The sequence below is a fragment of the Lycorma delicatula genome, chromosome 3 (genome assembly GCF_047948215.1).
Source record: "Lycorma delicatula isolate Av1 chromosome 3, ASM4794821v1, whole genome shotgun sequence".
Taxonomy (NCBI): Eukaryota; Metazoa; Arthropoda; class Insecta; order Hemiptera; family Fulgoridae; genus Lycorma; species Lycorma delicatula.
This window is the reverse complement of record NC_134457.1, coordinates 152,806,223-152,828,133: the sequence shown is the minus strand read 5'-3', so window position 1 is coordinate 152,828,133 and position 21,911 is coordinate 152,806,223. Positions and strand designations below refer to the sequence as shown.

At 28.4% G+C, this 21,911-nt stretch overlaps 1 protein-coding gene across 1 annotated transcript in view; it reads right to left on the bottom strand.

Moving 5' to 3' along the window:
- The window catches only part of LOC142321000 (acid sphingomyelinase-like phosphodiesterase 3b), a 1,240,094-nt gene that overhangs the window by 23,432 nt on the left and 1,194,751 nt on the right, over positions 1-21,911 (bottom strand). Inside the window, exons 8-9 of the mRNA XM_075358994.1 lie at positions 20,677-20,860; positions 9,678-9,793 (exon numbers count right to left, since the gene is read on the bottom strand). Coding sequence (XP_075215109.1) covers positions 9,678-9,793; positions 20,677-20,860 — 300 coding nt within the window. The remainder of the gene's footprint in view (positions 1-9,677; positions 9,794-20,676; positions 20,861-21,911) is intronic.

Sequence of the window (21,911 nt, the reverse complement as noted above, 5' to 3'; positions counted from 1 at the left end):
AACCTTTCTCTGCTAAAAGTGAATCGATTTTATATGATGTAACACCCGGCTTATGAACTTTTATTAAACTGTACAGCTCTGATTTCAACATTTACTCGTAAATGACACATTATTTTTTATAAGCTATTACAATCATGTCTGCTATTCACGTGTTTGAATTTGGAGCACGTTCACGTGAACGTTGTGGTACGAAGCATTATCTACGATGATGGCTGAGTTAGAGGAAAGATTAGAAATTAATTTTTGTTTTAATCCATCGCTCTAATTAAAAGAATTCATATCGCCAAGGTAATTTCTTGTTTTGCTACCCAATTTAAATATAAGAAGTGCGTTCTTGACAAAATCATTTTCAGAACCGGCATGAACAATGCAAGCACGCTTACTTTTACAAAATCGTAAGGATTGCGGTCTGAGACGTCACTCCACGATATTGATTTTGTGTGACTGGTATTTATATAAGATTCATCCGTGTAAGTATAGGCCTGTTTTATTTACGGTACTCTTTATTAGCTTTCAAGTAACGTAGCCTCATTTCCCGAATTCCTAATTTTTCTATTAAAATATTTCTATTACCTACAACTTTTTCCATTTGAACCCCATATCTGATAATGACCAAAAGCTTCCTTGAAAATTGTTTTTTTCCTTTATGACCGGTAGAAGGAATCGAAGAGTAATGCGTTCACCTTTATCAATGTGAGAATTTTAAAACGTTTCTTGAATGACAAACCTTTATCATAGTAACCCACGGACACTTAAAACTTTTAGTTTTTTTAGTGTTGCAATATTTTTTTAGGGGTGCTAAAACCTTTATCAGGATTAGTTTTTGCTTCGTTTAAAATGTTTAACACTTCTAAGTGAAATTCACCTACCTTTGACGACACCTTTATGGACTTGTTTAAGAAGGATCGGTCCCCATTGAGTCCTAGGTCATAAACTTAAAAAAATTAAACACAACTTCCACTCTGACCAAGGATGAGTTTACGCCCTCCAGTTTCTTTTCTTGCATACCTCACTTCATTCACCTTCCATGAAAATAAAGTGAAATTATAATTCCATTCTACCTTAATCTCATTGTAATCTAAACAAAGAGAATCCGCTAACAACCGAAAATGTAAAAATTCAAGAATAATAATGATGCCGAGAATTTTCGTAAACAAAATAGAACAAGATTTTTTACGAAAACTAATATAATACACTTACATATATAAAATAACAAACTACGACAGCGAAGAAGAAACTGAACGAATGAATACCTCCACCACTAAAAATGTGTTGTCGTTATGGAGATTCTTCAAGGACAAACTTACTGTTTTTTGCAACAAGCTCTATTATCTAGTAAAAATGTGCTTATGCAATGAAAACACTGAAGCCAGTATTCTTTTATTAGTTTATTTGAGAAAAAAATAAAAGGCGAGTGAAGTTTAAAGCATTTAATTTTTTCTTTCTTTTTTTTGTAAACCATCATAAAGAATATTCTTTTAATCAAAAAATGATATTTTTTTTATAATTTATAAATTTTATCAATTTTTTTAACATATGAATAATATACTTTTCTTTAAATAAGCAGATATTTTGATAAATGAAACGGCAATTCAAAACATAAGTTTTGAACTCTCTTCAAACTGCGTACATCATTTATATTTTTGTCTGTCTGTACATGTCCCCGCAAAAATTTCTTTAGATTCTTTTTCATTACTAAAGGAAACCCCGATCTCTCATATAGCAAATTATAACTAGTTTGCTTCTTTTGTGTGATTTTTTTTTAGCCACACACGCCAGCATTATATTAATGTTAAAATCGTTCTGGTTGTCACGCGGACAGATGATTATGATAATGAAATCCAGTAAACACATGATATGTTAAAATCTAACTAATCTAATCTAACACCAAAGATTTAAAATCAATTGCTTCAGACGGAGTTATCATTCATTCAATTTATTGAAGCATACTGGTTAATTAATATTTATTACTGATTTAATATAAATTTATTAGGCTGCATAATATAATTTAAAATCGAATTAATTTGACTGCAAATGTTATTACGAAAATTTAAAATGAATCATGAAGGTAAGAAGTTAGTTGTCTTCAGTCGGTTAGAATTTATTTTCTTGTAGGAATATTTGTATTCCTGTTTGAGATATACTAGAACACAATCGCAAATAATTTTATATTAGTATAATTTGGAATTATAATTTTTGTTTTTTTGTTATGAAATAGCGGGCATAAACAGCTACGGTCACTAGCCCGGTAAAAATTGGAAGCGTATGAAAAAATGGCTTATTTGACAGGAATTCGAACCCGGGACCTCCGCACGAAATGCCGAGCGAATTTATAATTTAAAAGTAAGAACGATTATATATATTTGGTAATCTTATAAATATTTACAGAACATTAAAACAATAAGAACAAAAGATAACGCAATGAACATTAAAGTAGATAAATTAATAATATTTTTTATATATGCGTTCGATTTCAAATTAGCATCCGAGAAAAATTATGTATGCGTATTGATGGAAACTATTTACATTTTTGTTTTAAAAAAATAATTAAAATACATCTTTTTTTATAATACTAGTGGAGTTTTAAATAAAACCTCTTTTTTCATAAATAATAAGGTCTAATATTGGTTGTAAAAGAATATACACATGGTATTGAATCCACTATTGACCTGTTCCATTCGGCTTGGACGTTAACTCTGCTAACATATACTTAAAAAATGAAACTTGATATGGCTAGCAAAAATTCATTTTTTAAAAATATTTTTTCAAAAAAAAGGGTTAATAAATAAAAACTGTTTTAGCTATATTCTCGGAAGAAAATACGGAAAAATATTATCTGTTATATTCCAATCATTCTAGAAAATCTAGATTTAATTATATTTATTACAAAATTTTCTCTTTAGTCGATGATTTATGTATCATACTCTTTTTATTGATCCAGATTCCCCAGTATACTTCAGCAACACAATTTTATTTAATTTTTATTTCTTTACATAGGAACTACTACATGAAAAATTTCTTACATAACACGCTGATAATAAAGTAAAAATTATGTTTCATCTAAGGACCATATCGAGAGATAAATTGAATTGACAAGGAAATTGATCTATTCATTCATCATAAGAGAAATATTATGCAAAGTAGGCTATGTTTGTTATTCCAAGGAAGAAACACAAGTTTCACTCTTGACGTCAAGTATTACATTAATATAAATAAATAGATAATATAGATAGAAATATATAGATAGAAAATCAATTTATGTTGATATAAATAGTATTAGATTAATATAAATAGATACATATCCCTTATTTGAAAGCATAATGCTAGATATGACTAGTACTTATTTATTATATTTTAACTAATGAATTTTGGCTATGCTAATAAAATAACATTTTTAATAAGTGATTATTGTCTTTCCTTTTAATAAACCGATGCATAATTATTGACTGAGAAAATTAATTTTTTTAATAAAATTATTGTAAATGAAAGTTCCAAACAGGGAAATTTTAATCAAACTCAATCCATAAAAGCTGATAAAATTAAAAAAATCATTGTATAATAAACGATTCAGGCGGTAAAGTTAATCACGATTGAGAGAAAATGTTACAATAAATTTTCGAACAATCGAAAAATCCAGTTACAATAATGTGTTACTTTGTGGCTATGTCTGAAAATTGAAAACTGTGCAATTTGGAGATAGGAAAGAAACAACACACGTAAGAGAAAAGGCATTCAAAATTGCACAATTTTAAATCTGTGAAAAAACTATATTCATCAATTTTTTTAATGCAGTACGTATTTCGGAATCAGAAACCATAAATTTTGAAGAAGCATAATGATAAATGTGATGAAGAAGCTACTTTTAGGAAGATATATATAAATTAATCGAGTAACATGTATTAATTAAACCTGACCGGTTCATTTCGAGTCATTTTTCATACACTATAAAGTCTTAATTCCATATTCAGACGTACAAGTTTTAACATATTTATGTGGTGAACTGATCATCCTTCAAAAAATCCTATCAAAACAGTTTGATGAAAATTCTTATCGTTTATTAGAAATAAAAAACAATTACACTTAAAATATATATGCGCCTAAGGAATGGTCGGTAATAATCTCTACAAGACTACACCTCGTTTGCATGTCGCATAATATCCTCATTTCATTGGTCCGCAAGAGGGTTGCTTATTGTTCACTAGTTGAACAGATTGCAACTACACATTAGAAAGAAAAAAGACACATATTTGATAAAATTGTGTGTGCGTGTGTGTATCAGATGAGTTTTAATTTGGATAAATTATATTATTTTTAAGTTTACTTTTATCTTTTGTTTGATTTCTCCAATCAACTTGAAAAAATTTGGTATGGGAATTAAAGGAGGATGATTAAAATAAAAATATTTGAATGAAACAGTCAAAACAATGAAACCAGGACTATAGGAAAATAAAAAAATAATAATTTAAATAAATAAATAATAATAATGATAGTTAAATAATAATAATAAATACTCTTTTAATACATGAGTACATTTTGAAATTTGACGTTACGAAAAATACCAAAATTCAAATGAATTACTAAAATATAAAATTTAAAAGATTTAAGACGAATAGAAAAAAAACAGAACTTCTAACAGACATTTAAGAAGAAAAACTAGGTTTGAAATTAAACTAATTCTCTAAACTTCTTCGCCATATTACAAAAGAAACAAAATAAACATCTATGATAATAAATTTTTATCTTATTAACTTTTTTTTTTGTCTTTATTACAGTGCGTTCGAAAAGTCGCCGTGCATATGCTTGAGAATTATGCAGTAGATTCTGTTCTTTCGGCGTTAGGTTGGTTGTTCTGTGGGTTCGTTGGGCGTTACTCAGTAAAACCAACTCGTCAGTTGTTGAGTTGTGATTGAACGTGCTTCGTCTCGTGTTATTTCATTCATCGGAATCAATAGTGGCGAGAAACGTAACGCTTCTTTCGGTAGAGGAACGCAATTTCTCGTTGAATACGTGTTTATTAAAGGTGACAAAACCATATTTGGTGAAGCACACGTTTTTAAATACTCCCCTTCCTTGTCACAACAAAGTTCGAACTCTTATCGAAAAATTTCGGACAGCAGACGCTGATTGAAGCGGAAGACAACCTAAACTAAACAAACAGAAGCTGCTTGATATTTCAGAAACTATGGCTGAAGGTCCATCAAAGTCAGTGAATAAGTTATCACAACAGAAAGATATCGGACTTGGTACCGTACTTCTTAAAGCTTTAAGAAAAAACTACAACTTTTCTCCTACAGTGTTCAAGAACGGAACCTACAGACCATGTCAAAAGACTAAAATATTGTCAATGGATTAAACGTTTTATTGACCAAATGTTTCGTAGGTATCCTCAACATTACGTTTTTTACAAATGAAACATGGTTTCACGAACAATCCTTACACAAAGCGAAAATTGGAGTCTGGATCGGTGTGAGTGGAAGCGCATTGGGATCCAATCGTTTTTTAAATAAAGTTAATAGCGATCGTTATTGTGCTGTTTTAACATACTTCATTATTTGGTAACAGAATTGGAAATCAATCTCGGTTGGTTCCAACAAGATGGTGCCACAGCACACACAGCTAACAAATCAATGACGTTTTTACGAAATATCTTTAGTGATCCAATCGTTTTGAGGGGTTTGTGACCTGCAAGATCACCCGATCTGCCTCCCCAGATGACTCTCTATTACGGGCAGCGAATCAAGCAGTATTCCAACAGACCACACACTATTATCGAAATAAAAACCGCAATAACGGCTTACGTACTGGACATTTCAATACATCAGCTGCTAAAAGTGTTGGAAAACAAATTGAAACATGTATAGTGTTCTAATATAAAGATATTTTAGTGATTTTATTGTTTAACAAAATACGTATAGACAATTAGAAATCAGAAATTGTGATTTTTTTCCATTTTGTGACTTTCATATTCAAGGGGAAGTATTTGGGTAAAATTAAGTTTTAAGAAAATTAAAAATTAAAAAAAAGTTTTTAAAATTGTTCAAAGATTACAAAGATACAGTCATAATTCTAAATAAAAAACATTTTAATTTTCCAGGAAGGGGATGAAAATTGCTCGCTAATTTTTTTCGAGAAATATTAAACAGCAAGAGCAAATAAAAAAATTACGATTTTTACTTTTTAAATGTAATGAGTAACTTGCGAGGACGGTTTAAACTTAAAATAAAATAAAAAAACTTTTTTAATTAAGAAAATATTTTTTGTTACCGCAGACCATCGGAGGAGTATTGGCAAAAAATTTGTTATAGTGGTTTGAACGCCTATTTCTGTAGAAAATATAGGTACAAAAAACTCCCATGAACTACTTTTTTTAATAAAAGAGATACATTAAGCCAATTATTTGGGAACGGGAAATATTAAATAAAAAATGTTGGGTAACTTATGATCGTGATAAAATAAGTTCAATTTGTTTAAGAAAAAGCTTTTGCTCTAGTGCCCAGTAAAGATCTGAAATTTTATTTCTACCAAAACATTCCCATCTCTTTTTCTAATTTTTTAAAACATTTAATAAATTCATTCCTCCTGATAGGAGGAAACAAACCTGTCTATCACGTTTGATGAAAATTGGTAAACGGCGTCCAGTGTTGCAAGACCAAATACAAACAAACATACCTACACGTTCGTACGAACATGCATAAGTACATATGCAAAAACGTCTGCCTGACAAAAATATTTTTTTTGGACTTAGGGAGCAATGGAATAAAACATTTTATCGAAGATTATTTACAATTTATTTGTCAATTTTTTTTATAGAAATATTTTTTAAAATGTATATTTAAGAAACAAAACTTAAAAAAAGAATAATTTTTTAGATAATTTTGACCGATGTAGTACATATTTTACCATTATAGCTGTAGTAGTATACATCGCTATATCTGGGAAAGTAAAAATGAAAAAAAATAAATACCAACAACTCTCATGAGAATCGTAGATAAAATTTAAATTAATCTTATATAGATAATAAAACCAACGTGATTATCAAAGACTGACAAATTATTAGCATGATAATAATATTAATATAAACGGAATGTATTTATTTATCACTGCTCTATAGAAAAATAGGAACTCTGTTTGCGTGGATTTTAATAATACAACCAAGGAAATATAATAAAGTTTTTATTATTTAAATAAAACATCTTACAATAATGTTAAAAAAAGGTATAACACAAATAATAACATTTTATTCGACGTTCATTTACATAGCTTACGGTAATAAAATTTTATGACGGTCAACACTGGTTTTGTTTTGAAATATTTTATTACTCATTCAAAAATGTTTTCATATATGTACACCATCACAAATATATGAAATCAATACATCGCGCGAAAAACACAACTAACCTGTAAGCTGATGGTAAACGATCTCAACACATTTCATAAAAAAAATATTTTCATGTACAAAACGACACATTATATAATACGAGAGAGGTTTAAATTGGGGTATAAAATCAGTACCATCTTTTATTACCTTTTAAATCTCATTATTGTATGTTTTGTTGCTAATAATTAAAAAACTGGGTCATAAGAAAAATAATGAGTGTATATAACATTACAGTACATTCTAAAAATGTAATATTCTGAATATTTATTTGTTATACATTTTTTTATATATTTCTTTTAATTAAAATATTAAAAAAATTATTTTTTGATTTCATGAAATTAATTTATTTTCAAAATTTCATATTAATTTGCATATCTAAAGTTATGACTACTAATATTCTTGACATACACCCGCCTCATAATAGGATAATGTCACTGAATTATACATTTATTACCCGTCTAACACAGTTAATCACTATCCTATTCAGACGGGATAAGCAACTGCCAGAGTTGTTCAACCACTTGTACTAATTACCTCATCAGCGCAATAGTAGCAGCAATTTGATTCTATGCGTACATTTCAGTACTGAGATATCTTTGGTAATGGCTGACAATACTGTGTTCTAATATATAAACTATTACGCTGAAATTTGTTCAGTTTTTTATTTTATCCAAAAAGGAAGACCACAGAAACCCACGTATAAGTTAAAGCATTAGAAAACTAGTCTAGGTTTAATTTAGCCTTATGCAATCACATAGTTCACAGAAATAAATATTTTTATTAACATTTTTTAATAGGCTACGATATTGATGGCAAATTAGCTTTGTAATTCATAAAATAATGCAATTGATTTTAATTACATCAATAGATTCAGCTAATACATAAATTTATATCAGACATTCGCAGATGCACTTGAAGTATATATATCATAAGATTTTCATAAAAAATAGTATCATATTCAACTGAACCAAAATCATACATAGTAAATCAATTTATTGTAAGTAGATAATAAAACCAAAATCCGTTATATATATATATATATATATATATATATATATATATATAAACACACACACTCAGGCTAAAAAATTTGAAAATAAAATAAAAAACCAAACAATCTTTTCTGTTTAAAATGTTGTCAAATATTTTCAATTCAGTGGTCAACACAAAATTTGTATTTAACATATTATACAACTATTCTCACTGTAATTTGGGAGCTGATTTCAAATGCAATATTGCAATTATGTTAGCATGTAAAAATTTTGCGTAGATCGTACATATATAAACACTTTTTATAATAAATTCATTTTGATCAACTACTAATTACAATTAAGAATAGTTTCTCTATTTTTTTCTTCTAAACAATATGAATACATGCATAATAAAGAAAAAAAATATATATATAAACTGCAACATGAAAAGTAGACACGTATATACATGTCTGTATGATGACATTATACAGAAATCTGTTGTTGCCTACTACACAGCCTAAAATCTTATTCAGTTCACTTGTCTGTATTGTGTGTTGTGTTTCACTGAGATATAACGGTTTTGCTATATTTTCATTAATTCATTATAATAAAAAAGTGATTTTTCTTGTTTTTATTTGCTACAACACGGCTCAGAAGCCGTGTTGTAGGGGGCGATGTTTCAATTGTGGAGCTGAGGAGCATCTCCGTAAGGTCTGTCCAGCGGAGGCTAAGTATTCGCACTAAAATGTCCGTAGACACGCTCTTTGGGGCCGTGGCAACAGGGCCGGCGCTCGGAAATGAATCCTGCCGACTTCACGCTTGGAATGATTTTTGGGTTGGGATAGGACTTCTAGAAACTGTTATTTTAAAATTTTATTTATGTATTTCAATTTATTTGTGTTTGAATAAATAAAAAATTATTTGATTTAACTAAATTTTAAATGAATACACGTAAATAATAATATTTTAAAATATTTATTTCACAGTTATTATGAATTTACTGGTAAATAAATCGTGTCTAAATTGTAAGTATCTAAATTAACGTGACATATTACAAAAATTATGATAAAAATTTTGAATTCCGCACCACAAAATTAGTTAAAATTACAATACACGATTCCAGACACATGGAAATTTTTTTTTTGGTGACTAGTGTTATTTTTGAAAACAAAATATAATTAATAAACTACAGCAATAGTATCAATAATTTAACACCAGAGTTCTAAAATAAAAATTATTATGGAATAAATAAAAAGTAAATCAATATGTATCAAATGAGAATACTAATTTAATATACATTATATTTATATATAATTTAAAGAAATTACCTGTCCAGTATCGGTGTCGAACTTGTAAAGTCTAAGACCTGGATTATTTATAGCGCCACTTGTTGATTGACGAGGGGTAACAGCTGGTGCCATTAACATCCACGATACCGGTTCTCCTAAAAAAGAAAATTAAACAGAATAAAAACAAATATTACAATAATATTTAAAAATAATGAATTTTAATAATATTTTATTTCAAAATTGTTTTGTAAAGCCGTTCCCGAACTGAGTTGAACAGTATAGGCTACGTAATATATTGTTTCTCAAAGAAAAACAGTACATTAATTTGTTGCTTTACACCATCATTCTCAGTCTCGATGGGACTATCATGTGTAAAGCATGTGAAATACAAGTAATACTAATACGAATTGCTTTCTTTGCAATTGATGATGTACACTATACAGGCAGTTCATATGGTGAACGGATTGAAAAATTTCTGTATAGCAATGAACATTATTCAAATTTCAGTGAAAATGCTGATAAGGAATAGAGTATTTGGTTCAGTAAAGAAGGAAATGGGAACCACTTCATTCCATACTTACTTATTACGCTTGAAGTCATTATTACTTATATGAATGGCTATGCCATTTCTTGGGCTGACGTTTCTTATGTCAGATTCCCTTAGTTATGTCACTTGGCATTCAAAATACAGTTCTTAACAGCTCTAATGTTGAAAGAAACTTTTCTCGTCCGAATGGAATACTTAATTAGACGAAAGAACTTCAAAGTAATAAAATGGCTGAAAATGTATGTGCCATTTTATCATTGTAAGAACATTTTAAGGGCAAATAAAGTTAGCAGTAAATTGTAATTAAGTGTAATAATAATAATAATAATTATTATTATTACCAATTCTCAGCCTCTTGCTCTAGACAGAGACTGGGCCATGCTGGTATCTAGGAAAGCGGAAATAAAACCGCCAGAATGACAAAAAATTGTGAGAATACGGTTATAACCCATATTCGAGTGGCAGACTCAAAAATCTAATCTAATGAACATTATTAGAAACGCTTTCAGTAATGAATGGAGAAGATTAAGCACTAAACTGAATGCAATAAAATTATTATCTTTAAATAGATAAGCGATGCAAAAACTGACTTGCCAGGAGTAAGTGGCGTTGAAAAGACTCAGAATCGGTCACACACGAATTAAAAATTTATATATGCTTACTGGTGAAGAAAGATCAATGTGAGGTGTATGTGATAAACCGCTAAACTCTTAAGCATCTACTTTTAGAGTATAAAAAGTACAAAAACCTCAAAAAGAGGTATGGATTAAGAAATTTTATTGTTGCTGATTTTGAAAAAAGTAATGAAGTAACAATAGTTGGTTACCTTCATGCCAGCGCATTTCTAAATCAGTTGTAGTAACGCTTCTGCGAAATAAAGATTTCTGTTATGTTTGATAGCGAATCCCCTGTGTGAAGGCTCTATATACTTGAGCACAGGGTTTCTTTTTTTGTATTATCTAGCAGTTTGTGTATTTTATTATAATGTATTTAATGTTATATTTAATTTCTGTCTTATGTAAAAGTCAATACATCTTGCCGTTTGACGATCCTACTGGTGATTTTTATTGGTACTATATTTTTAAACATTGTAACGAGGCTAATGACCTTACAGGTCGATTCATATACATTTAAAAAATAAAAAATTAAATGCTGTGATAAAATAAAGCAAACATAGTTGTCTACCTGAACATAATCATATCAAGCCATTAATAAGCTAAATTATAACCATTCCTAGTAATTTTTTATGTTGAAAAAGATTGTGTTATGCCTCCTGAATATTTTAAGCCTACCCTATCTCTTTACTTGATTCTGCCAAATATTCTTCTACAATCGACTTAAGAATTCTTTATTCCTACTAGTAACCTACCTAATTTTTAAATCCTCATATAACGCCACATTTCAAAGAACTCTACACTTTGCCTTCCCATTTTTTCAATTATTCCAGTTTCGCTATCAAAAATCACTACTCTTACTGTAGAATGTAGTGATTTTGTAGAGTGTAGAAGAATATTACTATATTATTTTTTATTATTCAATTCTATCAGAATTTCAATGACTAAATTATTGAATAAAAAATATTCCTAAATATCTAAAAGTATTCTAAAATACCAAATGAAAATATAAAAACCAAAAATTAAATTATCATAACGATGTATATTGAACGATTGCTATATCTTTTTTTTTTTTGTACAAACAAACTGAAATAATAAGTGAATACAAAATTTACATAAAATTATATGTAATTCATTCAGAAATTTCAATAATAATAACAAAAAAATGTTATTTTGTAAATAAAACTGAATGAAATATTTTCAAAAGGAAATCATCAACACCATATTGTACAGAAAGCAATAATTTAAGAAATAAATAACAGCGCATTCGGTAATTTAGAGTGGCTTTTATATTCACAATAGAATAATGTGTTTAAGTGAAACAGCGCACAGTTTGCATTATAAATGGGTGGAGGTTCACCACAAAGGGTAAAAAAATGAAAAAACAAAATTAAATGTTTACCAATATATTTTATGAATTTCCATTTGGTATTGAATATGATAAATCGCTTATTTAACAGTATTTCTGTAACATGATTTATTTTTATATTTCATTTATTTTTGTAAATACACAATAGTATTCACGATTATCAATCTTTCAAAACGGTCCGTTTTGTATTACCTTAAGTTGTTGCTTGAAAACGTTTATTTTATATACTAATTTGTTTATTTAAATAACTCTTCATTCGTAGTAACAAATATATATTTAAAGATTAGAAAGTATAATATAGATATATTTTAATAATTACATATTCTTACATAGAATTTTGAGGAAAATGCAAAGCAGTTTTTTAACTTAGTTAAAATAAATATTTTTTCATATTTTTTTTTTAAGCGAGATATTAAAATACTCTTAATACTGTTCATATCGCACGCACAAAACGTACGGTACCTTGTTCTCTCCCATCTTGATCGTCATCTGACGTGAAGGTCTACGTAAGGGGAAAGAAAAAACTACTGGATATTAATTTTTTTTTAAATATACTGATTTCTGAGCAAGAGATCACATCTGTCACTATATAACAAGCAGTTGCACATTACTATTTTGAGACCGATTTGGACTTAGGGGTACCAAAAAAAAGCAGCAGCAACGTCGAAATTATACAGCGATTCCAAAACAAATTAGTGAGGAACATAATACAGGCGCCTTGGTTCATAACGAACAATGTGATCCACGAATCTCATACATGCAGTATACATGGGTATACCGCATGTTCGAGAAGAAATATACCGAATTGGTACGTATAAATTGCGGCTAAAAAACCACGTGAATTATTAAGGTATTAACCTTCTAGACAATAGTGAAGACGTTAGAAGACTAAAATGACTTCACACATTGGACCTAAGTGATGTTACGTGATTTGAGGTGGAGCTGCATCTACTTAGGGTTTCCCATTATATAATTATTTCGCTTTGTTCAATTTTTGTTATTATTCATTCGTTATTAATTTTAGCTTTATCTCCATCGCTTCGGTTGATTATTAATTCTTTGATTGTTTTTGTTTTGTGTTGAGCTACCAATGGTAGTGTTCTTCTTCTTAACTTTGTGTGTGTGTGTGTGTGTGTGTATACATCGAATGTTCTGTATAGGAGTTAGTATATAATTTTTAAAGAGCTTCGATGGAAATCTTTCTGCATGTGACTGTATGTGATAATATTTACTTACGATTTCTTTAAAATTGTAAACGATTGTAAATTCTATTTTGTATATATATATATATATATATATATATAATAATAATTATTATTATTATTATTATTATTATTATTATTATTATTGTTATTATTAGTTTACTGGATTAAATCTGGCTACGTTTATAATCAGAGAATGAACCTGTATAAATATATTTGATAGATAAAATATTAAATATTGCGGCTAAACATTATAGCTTTCTTTTCTTACAATATTACGCAAATATTTTTTTAAAGGGAATCTTAAAGCAGAGATAAATAGTTTAGAAACAGAAAGTTAGGAAAATAGATAAAGAATAACACATGAAGTATATTTTAATATGAGCGAATTCTCAATTTTTTGCCTGAAAAGCTTTCAATAAAATGAAAATATTTCACTTATTTATTATTATAAATTTGTTTGTTTAATTTATGTTACTTACTTAATAACAACAAAAAAAACACAAAAAAAAAACAAAAAAACAATTCAGATATTTTTTAGTTAACTTTCATTAGTGCATCTCTTTTTTTTGCTTCTAGATTAATTTTATTTAAACTGAATCAAGAAATTTGTTCTTTTTTGATAAGAAATGTTTGCTTGTTGGTCATTTGCAGTTCACTCTCTTGTTATCATAAAGTTTAAGTAAAAAATCTGTAAAAACTATTGAAAAAAGTTACCACTCTACAATCTACTTCAGTAAAATAAAATAAAAATTAAATAATTGATGAGATATATTTTTTGTATAACATTTTTAATTTTGGCTCATTTTCATTCTTTTCATTTTATAAATATATGTTTTCAATATTCTCTGATAATTTACATTATAAAATAAGTTTTATAAATGAATAAAATGTATAGCGATCTTAATTTTAATTCAAAAATGTACTTTCATTTGTTAGACCCCTTCACCATCTTTAGAAAGGATTAAAAAAATTAAGTATTAACAATTTTTAAATTAAAAATATTGCTTGAAACATATAAATATAGGATTTTTCGTAACAACTTAGAAAACAATTCAATTTAAGAGGATATTGCTTAAAAAAATTAAGAATTAATAACCCTTGGGATGTTGGGTAACTTTCATGTCACCTAAAATTTTCACGTATTAAACTAATAAATAACGCAATAAAACAAGTTATCTCTGAGGTAGATGAAATCAACATCTAAAAAATAAAAGTATACTTCAATTCATGAAAACGAAAACGGTGAAATAAATTTGAAAATCATGCAGTAAATGTTTTACAATAAGGAAAAGATTATGCAAAACTTTAGATATTTCCTACTTTATCTAATTAGAAATCCAGTCGCGTTAATTCTTTTAGCAATAAGAAATTTTAACCAAATTGTTTAATTTACAGTCAGTTCCAGTTTACCAGGATCATAAGTAAATTAGAATAAAAAAATGATATGCAGAAAGGGGTTTCCATTGGAATCCCTCGAAGAACTGTATATGCATAGATACGAATGGATGCATATGTACGCATATCTTATACAGAATACATAAATATATAATAAATTTAAAGAACTACGTACAAAAACCTGTCCAAGGAACATTGATAAAATTCAGAAGGTAAAACGCAAAGAAAACAGCCAAAAATAGTTTAATAATCACACAAAGAATATCTAAGCAAAAATAAAATAAATCAAAGAACCGATAAAAGTAAGTGACGAAATGAAATGAAGAATTTTGACACCCTAGGGTAGCTGATCCACCTAAAATCTCGCAGATGTAATATATGCAATTAATTGCTTTAAGCGCCTAACGTCCTCGCTGTTATCCAGGAGATTAACCGCGAGCTAGTTCACATGCTTGGTCAGTTTCATTTGTATGTTGTACGAAACGCTGTATCTCCTCTCGAACGATTGACAATTCCACATAATCGTGGATTTCATTGTTTTTCGTAAACCACGGCGTTTCTGTTATATTTCTTAATAGTTTGTCCTGGAAATCGTTGTACGACTTCCATGTTCGTCTCAGTTGTCATGCCCTATAGTTGAATTCCGTGGATCTAAATCTATTTCGGGACTGCTAAGTACAGCAATTGCTTGTTAGATGATAGTTGCGACCTCTTGCTTAGCAACCAGTACACCTCCCTGATCTTAATGTTAAGCGGTGTTCTTTTCTCCCAGACATGACTCTCTATGTCAGACGGTGATCCAGATGCAGATCTAAATATTGCACGCTGATAGTATGAGGAATGAAGACGCATGTAAATCATTTAATGAATTTTGTCATGATAAACTGGTAGTATGGAGATACTGATGAAAGATTTTTTAATGTAGTGCACTTCAAAATACTTAAAACTGAAAGCGAATGATGTGTATTGTATCTTATCATATAATTGTTAGTTACATTAAAAAATAATGATAGTTTTTATAATAATATTATGTAGTATTTCCTTTATACCAGTGATATTTTGTCTACGTACTGTCCTGAATAAGATTTTCTTATATATTTCAATCTAAATAACTGAAAATAACTGTTATGAATGTAGTCACTTGTGTGAAATTTTATCAGTTTGATTTTTTGTTTTTGCACAGGTTTATGCAAAACAGTTTAATAATTTTTCTTTGCAACTGAACTCTTTTTTATTTAATAACGAAAATACTAAGCTATAATAAAAAAATTAAAGAAAAAATGAAACATAAAAGGATTTGAAGTGTAAGTAAATGAAATATTTTTATGAAATTTCAAACTGACCCTCTTTCCAAATTTTGGATTTTTTTGTTATCTTATAATTTACCCATTAAAAAATTACATTACATAAAAATCTGTTGACGTACAAAATTAAAGTAAATTGGGTTTTAAATAAAATTTGCATGAAATATTTTAAAATATTTTTTAGAGAATTTTCTACTGAATTTATTAGTTTCATTATCTTTGAATTCTATTTTAATTAATGGGAAAAAGTTTTTGATCCAATGGCTTTGTTTATTTTAATATAAGCCGATTATACAGATTTGACCAGTTCAGTATCTAATTTACAGATAATAAAGACCAAGATTGAAGTGTTATCTACATTTGCTATTTCTCTACTAGAGATGTTACCATCTGCTGTATATATACACGAAAGATAGTTTTTCCGGAATTTAAAGTCTTTGTACTGTGCTGTTGTTAATAAAAATAATTGAATTTATCCACTATCCGTGTGTAGCAAACAGTTTCTGTCTAGAAAATAGGGGTAAAAAGTTATTTATTACTGTATTTAGGAGAATAACGAAATCAAGAAAAAATGAAGAAAATTAATTTTAAATGGTATTTTTGTACTTCTAAAAATGTATATAAGCTATAAATGTATAATTTAAAAATGTACATAAGCTATAAATGTACAATTTAAAAATGTACATACGCTTAAATGATAACATTTCGATAGTTAAAAAAGATTCAAGTCATAACGAGAAATAATAACAATTACATCCTTGTTTAGAATATACAAAACGCAATTTTTCTCCTTGATTTCTTAAAAATTTAAATAATGTTAATATTCGGATAGATAAAACAATTTAAGTATCGTCATAATATTTGAATATTTTTAGAAAGAAACGGAAAGGTAAAAATTTCATTTTGTAGGATGTGACGGTGTAAATTCTTAGATATACCAGGATATTCCCTGTTGCGTCTGGGTGAGTGCAGATGTAACAATAAAGTAAATTAGTAATTTACGTGAATGTTCAAACTAATGATATTATTATATACAAATCCTTGGTGACCACGGATTACCTAACCTGACTTTGTATCTAATCGGGGATATACGTAACGAGCGGAGTAACAAGACAAATGGTTACACACTCCGCTGGATTTGCGACCGAACGCACTCAATACTTTCTAAGTTCCAGGTTAGTTTTTTCATTCATACAATGATAAATGTAAACGAGTTGAGATAACATGAAATACAAATTATTTTAAAATTGAAATTGCATATAAATTTCTTGAAAAGATGGACATTCCTTTCGATTATATTACCAAAATTTGAAAAAAAATTAATTTTTCTTAAGTTGAAAGTGATTAATTATTTACAATATAAAAGAAGACAAAACACATTTTACAATGATGTAACTTATAATAAGCTATTTAAAATCCATATTTGATCATAGAATCAAATTATTTATTTATAAATAAATAAATATTTAATTCCTTTAGTATTTTGACACAAATATCTACAGTTAAGAGCTGTGTTTTTTAAAATAACGAATTTTTATCTTCTCCTTCAAGATATATATATTTTTCGGTTATGCTGTAAAAATGAAACTATATGATGAATAATTGATTTTTTTATAAGATTGGTTTAGTTTTATAATATATATATTTTTTTTGGATATATTTTCAAGTTGAAGTTGCATATAGATTTCTTCAAGACATGGACATTCCTTTCGATTATGTTATCTAAATTTGATAAAATCTCAAATTAATCAATTTTGCCTTAGTTTACATTAGTTAGAATAAATAAGTCTAGACATTGTTATGAACAACTTTATCGAAAAAAATAAATATCACTTAAATCCTGATGTAATCCTTAAATTTGATGTCAGATTTCTATTCATATGCAAGAATCAGTGATAGTTTCTGTAATTTTTTTAATGGTAAATGGAAAATTGTTCGTATACCACACGTTCTGACCATACGTATTGGTGTAAACTGTTCGTATTGACTATATGAAACTACATTCTAGTGTTATTCCCATTTTGCCATAAATGTTATTCTAAATTATTCATATCTGTTTCTTTCAACTTTCGTCTATCGTAAAAAGTGTTGTGTGATTTACCTATTAAACCGACTGCTGAAAAATAACTAATTACTAATTTTCTTTATTTCCTCTCTAGTTAGTGATTTACTAAATGATTGAGTCAAATTATTATTAGCAGAAAATTTAGAGATAACTTATGGAACTTTGATGAGTCAGGGCTAGCAGGTAGCGGCATTTCTTGTTTTATTTGTGTTACTGTCTGTAGCAGACGTTTTTCCGTCTCTGGATTGTCAAGCCAGGATTTGCTATTAATTGAATCGAACAATAGAATTGTGAACGAGCGATAAAATTAAAAAAACTGATAAAGTTAAAATACGTATAATTCTTCTAACGTTTTTCGCGATTCGCCTGTTGGTTATTATAATAATCTTTCATATTAATTACGCACAATTCTATAAACATCTAGTTTCAGCTTAAATATATATATATATATATATATATATATGAGAAAGATTTCATTGAGCTTCTTTATTGAAATATGCAGAAGGTGTTACTTTAAAAGTTATTTTATACTTTATCAACATTATTATGATAATATCAATTATGAAAAACATAAATCAAGAAAACAACTGTAAACAGAAGCTACAAAATGACCCTATAAATATTCAGTAAGCCTTCATAGAAACTCTGGCAAGATTTGCTAAACAACTACGCTGAGAGCAAATGTCTTGTATTGTTACGTTGAAGACCGCTCTCTAACAATTATTTACAAAATTACTACATTTTAAAGTATTATTTTTATTCTCAATGTGATATTATTTTGTTTTGTGGTTAATTATATATTCTTTATGCAACTGATAAATAATAATTATTCCTTTCTGAAGTAATTAGAATTATTTACTAATTCCTTAAAAATAGGACTTAATAGCACAGCTATAACTAACTTTATTATTTTTGCAAACTCTGAAAAACCTATTAAATTCAATGTACGTAATATTTTTTGTAGTCTTATTTGTCACCGAAATTTATAAAATTGCCTTATGACGAAAGCTAACCTAAACTAATAAATGTATATGTATGATAATAGTATTAATTAAGTATTATCATACTTATACACTTATACTTATTAGGACAGTTAAACATAATACCGGGTCAAGTATAATGCAATGGAGTTCTTTTTAATAAAACTCCAATGCTTCAAGAACGAATGTAGCTTTTATTTTGCAGCATTCAGTGGTGTTTCAATGAAACACCACTTCACACCACTTCATAATGTTGAGGCAAAAACAATTAAGTTGTTGTTTACACATTCTCCATCAGATACAAGCTGCCTTAGACTGTTGGAAAAGTTAAGTGAGGAACCCCTGGGTTATAGTACCACAAGAAAAAGCACAGTACTTCTAATGCTTAACGGAAACAAAATTATGGTGTATCGTACAAAAAAATTATACCTCAATCTATCGTAGAAATTTTATCATTGACAAAAGCGTATGTACGTAAGTGGTGTAAACGGTTTTCGAAAACCGGAATCGATTTTAAAGGACACTAATCGGGTAGGCCTAAAACAAATTCCAAATACAGAATGAATTCTGCTGTCCTTTCAATGAATTTCGAAACGTTCAGTTCAGTGTTAAGTCAACTAAAGATTCCTAAAAGTGCTGTCCATGATGTACGCTAATGATTTAAACTTCGTCCTTATAGATTTTAGTTAGTCCATGAAATTTAATTTTAACGACAAGCTACAAGAGCTCAATTTGTGAAAAAACTACAGACCATTATAATTTTCTGATAAAGCAAAATTTCATATTCATGGAATCATACATTCCCATAACTGTCGAGTATAAGGCTCAGAAATTCATATAAAATTGTGGAATTCGTTCGAAATTGTCCGAAAGTAAATGTCTGGTGTGGCATCAAGCATAATCAAATATTTGGACTATTTTTCCATGAGCAGACTATTATACTTATACATGAGAACAGTGTACTTGAACATATTAAATAACCTTTTGTTTTCCCAGATTAAAAATTAGGAAGGCCATATTTTCAATAAGAATCAATTTGGAAAGTAAAATTTTCCTACAAGATGGACATCAAATTTTCCTACCACATCAAATTCAGCAGAAGTTGACTCTTGCAGACGTCGTTTTGACCTAGACAAGAGAGTGAAGATACTCATATTAAGTTACATTAAGAAGGAAAAAACTTTACTTTCATGGGATAAATCACATACATTCATAAATCGAAATGTAATAAACTCAATTTAAAACTGTAGAGTACTTTTTCGGACATTCGCTAGTTACAGGCTATCACACATTAGATACTAATCCCTCTAGAAAACGTCCTAACCATTCCTAAGGACTAGAAGTATTCCATGTTACGCCTAATAATGAAATTGAGTAATAAAATAGGTTTTCGACTGGCTTCTTCATTCGGCAAACTATCGTTGTACTTATATGCTGACATAATGTATCATTATACTATAAAATATTTAAAACTAGAATGTTTAAAAATTAGTATACAATATACAAAAAAATAAATAAAATAAATAATATAAATAAAAATCACAAAAGTCAATACATACCTTGTTCATTATAAATGAGCCTAAAAGTATCTGAATGTAAATGACCAAAAAACTGTCCAACAATGATTTGAGAATACTTTCTCACTAATCGCAGATATCTTCGGGCAAATCTTTCATTGAACAACGGAACAGCTTCTGGTTGTCTTTCATCTGCTCCTGGACCCATGTGTCCGACAAAATACACCTAAAAAATAAAATACCTTCAAAATACACCTAAATATTAAATTTTTATAGGTATATATATATATATATATATATATATATATATATATATATATATATATACACACACACTTGTATATATGTGTGCGCGCAAAGGGTTTTCATAAAAATAAACGCTCTTTAAAAGTAACTTTTCAACGTTAACTTATGCTCTTACCTTGAAATGATCTACTTTTTTCGGTATGATTACGCACAGTCCAGGTACCTAGTGAACCCCATGGGAGCAACTCAAACATTTAAATACAAAAGTTGTGACGTAATTTTATAGATCAATAAAGAAATTGAAGTTAAAACATCGGGGTATTATTCTAATTAAATGTTGTTATTAAAATTTATTAATAGCTAGTTTCAAAGATGGCCTACAGTATTTCTTAAATACCTGTTCAACAGTGAGACAAAAACAGTAAAATATTGCATATGCTGTTGTAGTAGCTTGATGATTTAATTGCTTTAAAGGATGTACAAATAAAACTGGAGCAATTATATTTTTCGTCGAGATCTTTATCCCGCTCTATACCCCTTACTGAGAATTACATTCAGGTTTAATTGTGCTTGTATTTTTAGTATGTCGATCACCAAATTGAAATCAATTTAATTTTGAGTGAGGTCAATTACTGGCGTGAGAACGGATGATCGATTCGTCAAAGATATGCAACGGATGGTAAAATAATTGAATCAGTATAACCAACCTTTAAAATATTCAATAAAAGTTGAACTAGAATAAAAACGTTGTCGAAACTTAGATCAGATTAGGTTTTCAACAATGTTAAGGAAATAAATCGTAGCATCCAGCCAACAATTACAATTGGTCTAGTGTTACCATTCATCGAAATATCCATAACTTGTCTATTTTCAATGTTGATAATATAACATCGTATCAGTTGGATCACGCACATCAAACTACCCAAGTGACCATGAGGCAACCAGCCACAACACCTCTCCCAAACTCCCAAAAAATCCCGCATCCTCATTGTTTAATTGAAATTTCGCGAAATACTACCGCTCTCACCTAA